The sequence below is a fragment of the Lindgomyces ingoldianus genome (assembly GCF_010093535.1).
Source record: "Lindgomyces ingoldianus strain ATCC 200398 unplaced genomic scaffold BDR25scaffold_7, whole genome shotgun sequence".
Classification (NCBI taxonomy): Eukaryota; Fungi; Ascomycota; class Dothideomycetes; order Pleosporales; family Lindgomycetaceae; genus Lindgomyces; species Lindgomyces ingoldianus.
Window position 1 is genome coordinate 209,089 of NW_022985168.1, and position 11,312 is coordinate 220,400.

At 32.6% G+C, this 11,312-nt stretch overlaps 2 protein-coding genes across 2 annotated transcripts in view; one reads left to right on the forward strand and one right to left on the reverse strand.

Moving 5' to 3' along the window:
- Window positions 1–9,465: 9,465 nt before the first annotated feature.
- Window positions 9,466–10,039, forward strand: BDR25DRAFT_351603 (uncharacterized protein; the record flags this gene model as incomplete). Its single annotated transcript, XM_033694879.1, has 3 exons — window positions 9,466–9,478; window positions 9,512–9,636; window positions 9,749–10,039. The coding sequence occupies 3 exons, from the start codon at window positions 9,466–9,468 to the stop codon at window positions 10,037–10,039; spliced, it is 429 nt and encodes a 142-aa protein (XP_033550908.1).
- An 823-nt stretch (window positions 10,040–10,862) lies between these two features.
- The window catches only part of BDR25DRAFT_118743 (uncharacterized protein), a 4,597-nt gene continuing 4,147 nt past the window's right edge, over window positions 10,863–11,312 (reverse strand). Inside the window, exon 4 of the mRNA XM_033683673.1 lies at window positions 10,863–11,312. This exon is cut by the window's right edge and continues 1 nt beyond it. Coding sequence (XP_033550909.1) covers window positions 10,958–11,312 — 355 coding nt within the window. The 3' untranslated portion in view covers window positions 10,863–10,957.

Here is an 11,312-nt window from a genome sequence, read left to right on the forward strand (position 1 = left end):
TTTCTTACAAAGACTACAGCTAATGCTATAAAGCTTTTACTTTTTTAGATATAACCTCTTACTAGCATGCAATCTACATATTCTTGTAGTGCTTTTTTCTAAGCTGCTGTAAGAGGGCGCAGCTTATGTGTCTTTAGCTAGAGATTTAGTTTAAGGTTAATTATATAGTCCTAGAGTTAATGTAGAGGTAGTTCTTCTAGATCTTTAGAAGTTATAAACATGTCTTTATAGCTATAGTATTCCTTTAGAAGTTTCTTCTTAGGTTTTTCTGTAATTTAGTAAATTCCTACCTAGTCTAGGTCTTTTTCTTTCTTAAATTTCTTAAAGGAGATTTCCTTTAGTTCTTTCTTTATTATGCAGACAGCGCGTGCTTCTAGTTCTTAGTAGGGGAACTTTTAGGGTTTCTTTTCTTTTTAGGGGTAATTTAATCCTTGTTAGGTTTGTAAGTAAGTTAGAAGATTATCTTCCTAGCTTGCTATTTATGTTGTTTGTTTAGGCTTAGGTTTAGGTAGTATTAACATTGTTTACTAGTTAATACTAGGGTTATGTTTATAAAGCTAGTTATATTCTAATATAACTTAGTATTTTCCTCTAAGTAGTAATATGCTAAATAATATCTAGTTATCTATGCCTTTAGCTTTTATAATTAATTCTTTAGTTTTAAGTTAGATTTTTTCTCTACTAAATTTAATTAACAACATGTTAGCTAAGGATACTTAAAAGGGATTCTTTTTAATTTAGAAAGGAATCTTGTTTTAGTTAACCTAGGTAGAGTTAATTACTGTAAATGCGCATCTACTGTCTATTAGCGCAAAGCTTTTCTATTTACAACCTATGCATCTTAGGGTAATCTTAGCTGTTAGGCTTCTTTTAGGTTCTTATTTTACTGTAATTAGAACTTTTATATTATAGTAAACTTTATTATAGTTTATGCTAATGTTATCTTCTTTAGTGCTTAAAAGGTAATGTATTTATTTATCTGCTTAGTTAGCTATAACCTTAAATTTTTAGTAGTCTTTTATTATGCAGTCTTCTACTAGGCAGTTAATGCTTTTTACCTTATAGTAGTATAAAAGTTAGTTGTTTTATTAGTTAGCTTTTTATTAAAAGTAATAAAAGGCGTAATTAGAAGTGTTTTTACATTTAGTCTAGAGTTTCTTTTTATAAGGTGGACCTGTGCTGCAAAGCTAATAGTTTAGTATTTTACACATTATAGCTAGTTCTGTTAGAATGTCTATAAATCTTTTACTTTTCTACGCGCTTATTAACTACTAGCTAGCTTAGTGCTTAGTTAGCTAGTGCTAGACGCAATATTTGTTTGTATAAAAGTACTAAGTGTAAGAGCATTATTTAAGATTAGTGCAGATAAGTATAGGTTATACCTAAGCCTATTAGGGATATTCTTTTGTCTAAATTATCTACAAGGGGTGATTCTTATATTTGCATTAGAAGGCGTTATGCCTTCTGCTTTTACATAGAATGTAGTATCTATAGATTTGTTGCTGCTCTAGCTTTTTTCTTATTACTACTAGTGCTAAGAGTAGAGTATCTAGTTATTTATCTAACAAAGCTAGGGTTTATAGGGGCGTTTAATGCTAGTTAGAGCTTTTTCCTTTTACTAGTATTTTTTTTAAAGAATTTCTATTATTATTTTTTAATATGTTATAATAGACTATAGCAATTTTTTTTATAACTTTATAGGTGTTGTAGTTGTTATCTAGGGTTACTTTATAAAGCTCTATTCTATAGAGGTTATAATTATAGGGTCCTCTGCATTTCTAGCAGTTTCCCTGTTTAAACTATTGCTTAAGTTCTTTTAGTAAGATGCCTAGTTTATTTTATTTAAAAGAGTATTATTTTTCTTTTTTTTTATGTTTTTAATATAGTTAGCTACTTATGTTAGGTTCTACTATCTTTTAAGAACTATAGCTTGTTTAATAGCCCTAGAGATACTGTCTCCCTTTTAGACCTCTACCTTCTAGTAGTCTACTAGATAGTTAGAGGATTTATAGTTAGCTCTACATCTCTAGTAGAGTTATTTATTAAGCCTGTTATTTATTTCTTTATATATTAAGCCTTTATTAATGTACATAGCTTTTATAGTTAACCTGCTATCTTTATTTTTTAGTTATTTAAAGTTTAGATATTTCTAACAGAAGTAGCCTACTTTTTTATAGTTAAGGCATGCCTTCTTTCTAAGCTATTTTTTATTCCTTATTTAGGGGTAGCCTTACACCTTTAAAGGGACTACTCTTTTTCTTAGAGAAACTATACGTATACTTAGCATAGCTAAGGTTTATAGGTTTACTATTAAACTGTAAGGTCTTTTTCTTCTTTTAAAACTAATTAGGTTTTAAAGTTGTTACACCTATTTTTTTTTCTCTATATTGCTTAGCATGTTTTTTATTATAAGTAAGTGCTTTTTTAATGTAATTCTTAAAGCTCTTAGGCTTCTCTATATAAGTAAATTTATCTTTAATTATATCTAAAAGCTTATTATAGAATATTTATTTTATTACTTTTTTATCTATTTATCTGCAGACAGCTAGCAGCTCCCTAAAGCAGGCTGTGTAGTGTTAGACAGAGCTCTTTCTTTATTATAAAGAGTTTATTCTGTTAACTACTTATTTTTTTTTAATTAACTAGCCTATAGATTATAGTTAAGACTGCTTTAAAAAAGTTAAAGTTTTTAAAAATCTTTTACATTTCTAGTAGTAAGAGTTTTTTATTTACTTAATAATTTATCTAATTATTAGCGTATAGTTAGAACTATATAGTAGGTAATCCTTTTAAGTGTAGGCTTATTTATAAAATTATTTCTTTATCTGTTTTAAAGGCACCTTTATTATATTATATATAGAGAGAGCATTTTATAAAAAAGAGTTTTAAGTTTTTAGTAGAGCTATTAAATGCTTTAGAGAGCGCTAGGTGTAAAGTCTTTTTTAACTTAACACTAGTTTATTCTTATATAATGTTTCTAAGGTTAGCTACTTCTAGCTAGAGGGCCTGTAGCTAGTAAATATTTAAAGGCCTTTATTATGCTTATTACTAGAGGTGTTGCTTAAGCTATTCTAACTTATTATAGAGATATAATATCTGCTAATTTTACGCTTCTTTAGTTACTATAGGGGTCTAGCTAGTGCTAGCAGCTAAGGCGCCTGTTATGCTAATGTTTAAGGTAGTAGTAGCTATACTTTATAGGTAGTAGTAATTACTATTATAATTTTTACTTTAATAAAATAAGTTTTTTAGGAGCACTACAGCCTATTATGTTGTTAGAGAGGAAGGGGAAGAACTTAGCTAGATTAGGTGTACAGTCTGTTAAGCAAAGTATAGGTAAGGCAGAGGTAGAGAAGGCAGGTTGTAGTTTAGCCTAGTAGCTGTATAGGGAGCTAGCAAACCTAATCTAAGAAGATAGGAAAGGAGGTATATACAGTTCTAGGACAAAAGTCTGTGTACATGAACCGTGCGCGAACACCAAAACATCGCGTCGCGCATCCAACCCCTCCCTAAACTACTACCCTACAACCATGCCACGCTGTTCTTTTAGCTAGGAAATAAGCAGAAATTGCAGACAAGGGGGTAAATTAACCCTCTTAGCAAGGGCTAGTATTATTTTAAAGTATAAGGCAGAATGTACTTATTAAGAAATAATAGAGGAGTATAGCGTGTCACGTAGATGCGTGCACAACACAATTTACAGATAGAAAACTCACTACACTACTTATTTACTACTAAGATCTGGCTAGCCACATGTGATTAATATTTATAAGAGTCGCCTCCTTTTTTGCTAGGTTTAAAAGACCCTAAAAATCTAGTATAATCGCCTTATAGAGGAAGCTTACCTTATGGACTGTGCACACCTACTATCTAAGCGTACTGTGTACTAAGCTTTTAAGAAATAAGGGTTAACAAACTACTGTTGCAATAAGAGACTAAAACTGCTAAAGGAGCACACCTAAATTAGGCGTTAATTTACTAGAATGTACTGCTACTTTAACTAGAAAAGAAGGACTGTTAAGTTCTCTAATAAGTGCTTAGTTAAAGTTAACTTAGAAGGTAATAAAAAGTAGTGTTTTTAATACCCTAAGAAGCGCTAGCAACAAGAGATAATTTAAGAAAAGAAGAAATTAAAACAACCTTCTTAGATAGTATAGGAGGCCATCTAGGTGACTAGTAACAGGAGGGTAGGGCAGAGTAAATTAGTGATTATGCTAAGGGACCTCTAGAGCAAGCGCGGGGGGTATTCTGCAAATTTGTACATGGAAACGCTTAAGAAAGGTCTCCTGCTAAACTACCTACTAGGGCAGATCTTTATACAAGATAATGCGCTAATTTATAACGCCTAAGTAACTTAGATCTTTCTTAAAGAGCATAGAATTTAGACCCTAGAGTAGCCTCTGTATTTACTAGACCTTAATTCTATTAAGCACCTCTAGTAGGCTCTTAAAAAGATTGTACATAAGCTTTATTCTAAGTTTAATAAATTAGGTAATTTAGAAGAGAATTAGGACTGTTTTTGTGCTGCTTTAAAGGAGGGGTAGCAGCTAATACCTAATTTACTAATTTGTACACTTATCTAGTTAATGCTAAGGAGGGTTAAGGCTGTACAACTTGCGCATGGCTAGCAGACTTAGTATTAAATATATTTTAATTATTCACATTAAAAAAAGTATGTAATTACATATAAAATTGAATGCGCGTGGTTCTTTTTCGCGTCGCGATTTGGTGGGGAAAAAGTGATGTACACAGACTTTTGTCATGCGACTGTATAGTGCAAGATATATAAGGCGGTAATGTTCTTTATTATAAAGGGTTTAATGCCTTTTAGTCTATTAAGTAAGTAAAGACTAAATAGTAATTATAGCCTTCTAACTATAGTTGTGATCTAAACTATATACATAGGGTTTACATGCTGTGCATGCTTGCATGCTTGCTGTCTGCATAGCCTGCATAGCCTGCAAGCCTGCAAAGCTTGCTAACTTATTAGACAATGCATTCTGTTAGGCTTTTGTCTAAAAGCTAGAGCTATTTCTTATCTGTCCTGTCACGTGATTTGTTTAGCACAGGGTTAAGTATCTTCCATCTGACGTCGCCTAGGCTGTGTGGGGACAGCTAATTGGGTCACTACGGTCTGTCTGTTGGCCGTAACACCTATATACCCTGTGCCAAGCCCTTAGGGTACTCAGGGGTTAGATAGCTGTAACATAACTGTGACAAAGGAAGACTATTGCAAGGGCAGGAACGCGTTAAGAGCTAGAGCTAGAACGTGTTCTCTTAATTACAGCTAATAATTAACTAATTTCTAAATAACTAGTTTTAAATTTACATAAACTTTAAGTTTTTAAAAAAGAACTTTTACTAACTTAATTAAAGCTAAGAATTAGCTAGCTATTATTTACTTTTTTAGCTATATTAGTGTGTTAGTAATTAGTTACATGCTATAGTTAAATGTTGTTATTATACATCTATTACCTGTCTAATACTACTTTGCTGTAAGGCTAGGATGGCGCTTACGTGTAAGGCTGAGATGGTGCTTACGTGCGACAGGTATATATACTATTCTGCACCTGAAAATCAACTGTTGGTTAATTATTCGTACCTTTTAGTTGTATTAGCGGAGTGGTGCGGAGCCCTGTCCTTACATTTGCTAAGCATTATGCTGTAACTATTCTTTAACCTAGACAACCTACTTTAAAGCGCTAACTATTACTGTTGCGTAAGAAGAGCACAGGGACCTAGTGTCGCGCACATGGGCCTGGTGTCGCGCCTGTGTTTCGGACAAGCAGCCTAAGACACTTAGCGCCTAAGCTCTCTATAAGCCTCTTATAGTTAATAGACTTACTCTTTATTGCTCTCTAATTAGCAGTTGCGACAATTACTCTAAGCAAGCTTTGCTTTTACAGATTATTTATAAACTGTTGTAGTATTTTAAAGTCTATAGTAAGGCATTTTCCTAGGCTTTATCCTACTGCTATAAAGACTTATATGTTATAATATATTTTATTATGTTCTAAGACTTCTTTCTTTATATATTCTATAAAGTTTAAATTTTTCAAGTTAGTTTATAATAACTTATTTTCTTACTTTAATTAACGTACTTTACAGGCAAGTTGCTTACACACCTAAGTTGCTTACTTTTACTAAGACCCTACTAAACTACTCTTCCTACACTAATGCATTCCCTATAACATAACTTAGATGCGCTAAAAGAACATTAGATACAGCTTACACTTTAAGCTTTTAAATAAAATATAAAACTCTTAAAGAAACATGCTATAGCTATGTGTAGAGTTTTATAAAAGATAATAAATAACTATAGCGCTAGACAACCTTTACAAGCTAATTCTATAGCTAAATTATAAAGGCTAGGTAATTAAAAAAAGTAAGTAATTATTAAGACTATACTTAAGCTATATGTGTAAGGAATTTTCTCTTAGATAGCATTTATAGCTAATATAGCTAATTCTTTACACGCTAAGTGTAATCTAGGCTATATTTACATAAACTAGCCTAGTATGTTTATAAAGCATTATTAAAAGCTTAAAGTAACATTTAAGCGTAAGTATAACTATAAAAGAGCTTTTTATAAAAGTTCTAAAGTAATTTAAAGCAGGTTTAGCCTTATAGAGAATATTAAAGCTAAGTATAGCATCTAAAATAATAACATATACAACTTTAGTAAGACAGGCTTTATAATTAGCTAAATATCTTTTAACTATACTTACACTTAAAACTTTACTTTAAGCTTTAAATAAAACTTTATAAATATACTAGGCTAGTTTATATAAATATAGCCTAGATTACGCTTAGCGTGTAAAGAATTAGCTATATTAGCTATAAATGCTATTTAAGGGGAAATTCCTTACGCTTATAGCTTAAGTATAGTTTTAATAATTACCTACTTCTTTTTATTACCTAGCCTTTATAATTTAGCTATAGAATTAGCTTATAAAAGTTGTCTAGCGCTATAGTTATTTATTATCTTTTATAAAACTTTGCATATAGCTATAGCATATTTCTTTAAAAGTTTTATGTTTTGTTTAAAAGCTTAGAGCGTAAGCTATATCTAACGTTTTTTTAGCACATCTAAGTAGTGTTATAGAGAATGCATTAGTGTAGGAAGGGTAGTTTAGTAGGGTCTTAGCAAAAGTAAGCAACTTAGGTGTGTAAGCAACTCACCTGTGAAGTACGTTAATAGTGTTTTAGAATTATATAATTATTATTAGTGTAGTCTTTATTTTCTATTCTTATATAAAATAGCAGTTAGTTGTTTTATTAGTAAGCCTTTTATTAGAAGTAGTAAAAGACACATTTTTATCTATGTTTACATTCTGTCTAGGGTGTCTGCTTATGTAGTAGAGATTCTTTACAATAGGTGTAGTCTATGTTTTTACAGGTAGTTGCCTATCCTTTTATAGCATTAGTAATGTTGCCCTAGAGAATGCTTCTAATAGGCTACTATCTAGCCTAATGTTTAGTAGTCTAATAACTGCAGCAGTATTTGTTAGTGCATAAATACTAGTGTGCTAGGCATTCTATGCTATTAGTTCTTACTGCTATTAGTTGTTATTATGTCTAATATAAGTATTTATAAGTTTTTATTATTTATAAGGGATATTTCTTATCTTAGTAGTTATTTTCTAGGTAACGCTTACTTCTATATAAGATGCATTTATTTTTATTATTTTATAGAATTAGCTACTTTCTAGGAATTGCTATAACTAGTAGTAGGGTATCTACTTACTTTCTACTTAGTTGTAGAACTTTAAATTAGTTAGATATATATTTAAACCTTTAGTCTTAGTGTACTATATTTTAAAAAAATTTCTATTATTTTTTATTATTAATAAGTTTTACTAGACTCTAGCTATTATAGAAATTATAGTATATGTTTCTATGTTATTTCCTGCTGTTGCCTAGAAGTAAAAGATGCTACAGTTTCTTAAATTATGTTTCTTTAAATATATTTAGTAGGTTTTTTATAAAAATCTCTATACTAGCTTTTAAGCTAAAGTTTTATATGTTTAGTAATTACAGAATATTTCTATAGTTAATTACACTTTAGCATTTATAATTACTGTAATTACTTTTAGGTATATAGTCTTAACTATAAGAAGAGAGCTCTATACTACTACGCTAATACAACTAAAAAGATGTGAACAATTAACTAACAGTTGATTGTTGCGTACAGAATAGTATATATATCTGTTGCACGCAAGCGCTATCTTAGCTTTACATTAACCTTCTACTGCTTTTAAAAGGTTGTAGTTATTCTTTACTACAAGGCATAGCCTTAGGTATAGCAATATATCTAATATTCTTTTTAACTAGAAGAGTGTAAAGAACTCTTTTTTATTTATAAAAGCTTTAAGATATATTAGTTATCTTACTTTCTCTTTACTTCTATTTTACTTTTTAGCCTCTTCTGCTTTACCTCTACTCTATAAGGATTGTATAGAAGACTATACACCCTCTAAACACTGTTGTAAGTTAAAGTATTACATAACATACCTCTTTCTAAACCTCTTCCCTCTCCTCTTCTATCTTCTACTCTCTAAAGAGACCTGTTACTAGCAGAAGGCACCTAGCAATAGGAAATTTAAAGTAATATATTATAATAGTTAGCTCTATTTCAGCTATACTAGAATAGAGAGAGAAGAAGTTGAAGAGTTTTTACAAGAGAAAGCTTGCGCAGCGCTAAGAAGCTAGCACGCTTGCTTAGCTCTTAGCGCGATCATGTGACTAACAGCAGAGCTTAACAGGCAGCACTGTTAAAAGAATAAACAAATAGCATGCTAGAATAGTATTTATAAAAATACGTTAATAGAAATTAGAATAACTAGGTAGAATAGCTTTAATAAACCTAGTTTACCTTTAGCATAGCTAAATCTAGTACTATAGAATACTTAATATTCTATGCTAACTACAGCTACAAACTAAACCTATTTAAAACCTGTAAGAGGCTAGATAGTATTTCTAAACAAGTAGAATAGAAATTAGAAAAGCTATAAGCTATTTACTAAAGCTATAGTAAAGCTATATTCTAACATAACTAAAAGACTATAGAATACACTAATAAGTTAAAAGTTAAGAGACTAACTTTTAAGAAAAAGAATAAAGTTAATATTTTAATAAAAAAATTTTTAAAACTTTAACAAGCTTATAAAAAGCTAGAGCTGAAAAGAATTAAAGCATTTCTTATATAAAAGATCTTAAGACTAGTTAATTACAAACTAAAGCTTTTAAAGTTTATAAAATAAAAGTAGATTTAGTAAGGTAAAATAATAAAGCATAATGTATTATATGTTAAAATTGTAGTAGTAGCTGCTAAGAGATTTTGTCAGATATGCGCACCTACTGTCAAGACAGGAGGAACGCTTGACGAAAGCTGCTACATAGTACGAGCAATAAGCTCGAACAGTATGTTGCTGCAAATTGCTGCATGTTGCAGCAAATTGCTGCATGTTGCAAGCTGGTCGCGCATAGGGCAAGTGCGCGAGGGACTCAGATCGGCAAAACAAAAAGCTGAGCAACACGAGTAGAGCAGAAAAAGGATCGAAAAATCAATACAATCAATCATCATCCCATACATCATATCCAAACCCATCATTCATCTCAGGAAGCCCAGAAACAGTGCTTCAATCTGACAGATTTTAAGTCACTTAATAGTGTAGGTTACTTAATAGTAGTGTATGTTATATATATTTCTATTAAATAACACGGAGAGCAAGTTTTCCCAGTCCAGTACACAAAATGCGTAAGATCAAACACCTTAGAAAAGAGAGGTCCTGACCTCCAGCTTTTGCAGTGTTTGATCCAGGATCGTTCGGGATATGTGCAGATGCCATTGATCCATATGTGGCGCGATCTGCCAGGCATCTCTGGCAACTCTCGAAATCCATCAAGGAGGTTCTTTGTTATCCAGAAGCTGCCTCCCGTCCGCCTTAATTGGATATTTCCTGACGGAGGCCTCTGGGTCCTCGAAGTAAACGTCCATCCAACCGAGCCGAAATACCACCCGTGCCAAAAAATATGACAGGTACTTTGACTTAAAACAACTATAACTCTGCATACCTGTCAAGATCTTACTAAAATTAGGTATAAATAATGTAATGTGGCTATTTTTAAAGATGTAGGACGCCTCTCACCTATAGATAACGTTTACATTATCGCCTTCGCGTCTAATTTGTAGAGAGCCTCCCTTTATAGCGTAACAGAGTTCCTTCTCTATAGCATTACTATTAAGCTATTACCACTCTATAATACTTTTAAGCAGCCTTATCAGGCCTTAAAACCTTGCTATAATGCTAAGAAGTTATTATTAGCCTTGTGCCTACTCTTGCGCACAATTTCATACAAGGCCGCTACCCTGGTCGGTACTTCCGATCGAACTAGCTACGAATTTCGGCTAGTGTATAACGACCCGGACCAACATACATAATCATCGCGGTGTAATTTATTTGTGATGACTGTTAGCCTGTGGCTGTGCGGAGTCTTGGCGTTCGGGCCGACCTTAACCCCGCGGTCTTGCGGTCCCCGCTCAACAACTAACCTTTAAAACACCTGCAGAATTCGCCACCTCACAACCCTCTGCCCAGAGCGGTTCGGCAATCCTCCCCTGCTAGTGTGATCGAGTGGTTCGCATACAGTACTCGCTGAGTACCTCTAATTAAGTGGTAAACGTAGCACGTCATTTGAGCACGTGAACATCCGGTCACTCGATCAAGAGCATCTCGAAGTTTCGCTGTGGCAAATATTAAGCACAAAATTGTGCAGGTGGACATATGTATCATCGCTTGATCCAGGGCGTGCTCGAAGTTTCTGTGGCAAATTCGCATGCTATATATACTTGCTGATCTCCGGACCTCTATGAAATAGAGAGAATAATAAATATATTAGAAGATATTACAATGATATGAATGATCCAACGCCCTAAGATTCATTCAACTCTAAGTTACATTTCAATCTTGCAGCAAAATTTAAGAAGTGTAATACGACCTGAGAAATGGCCTAAACAGGCCAAGTCTTTTTTAACTATAGAGCAAGTTGGTCGATATTTAGGAGGAAGCCATAGTAACCGCTGTTGATCTAGAGTGATCCACTGGTGTTGTATGAAGATATGAGACATCTGCTCTCTTTGGGATAAGGGTGGTGGGTTGGAAGGAGAATGTAAAGGAATATCTCCTAGATTTGTTTGAATATACTGGCCGTCCGGCGAGAAGGCGACGGCGTTGACCCCTTCAGTATGGCCCTCGAGCACGCTGCGGCACGATCCCGTCGCCGCCTCCCACACCCGCACTGTGTTGTCC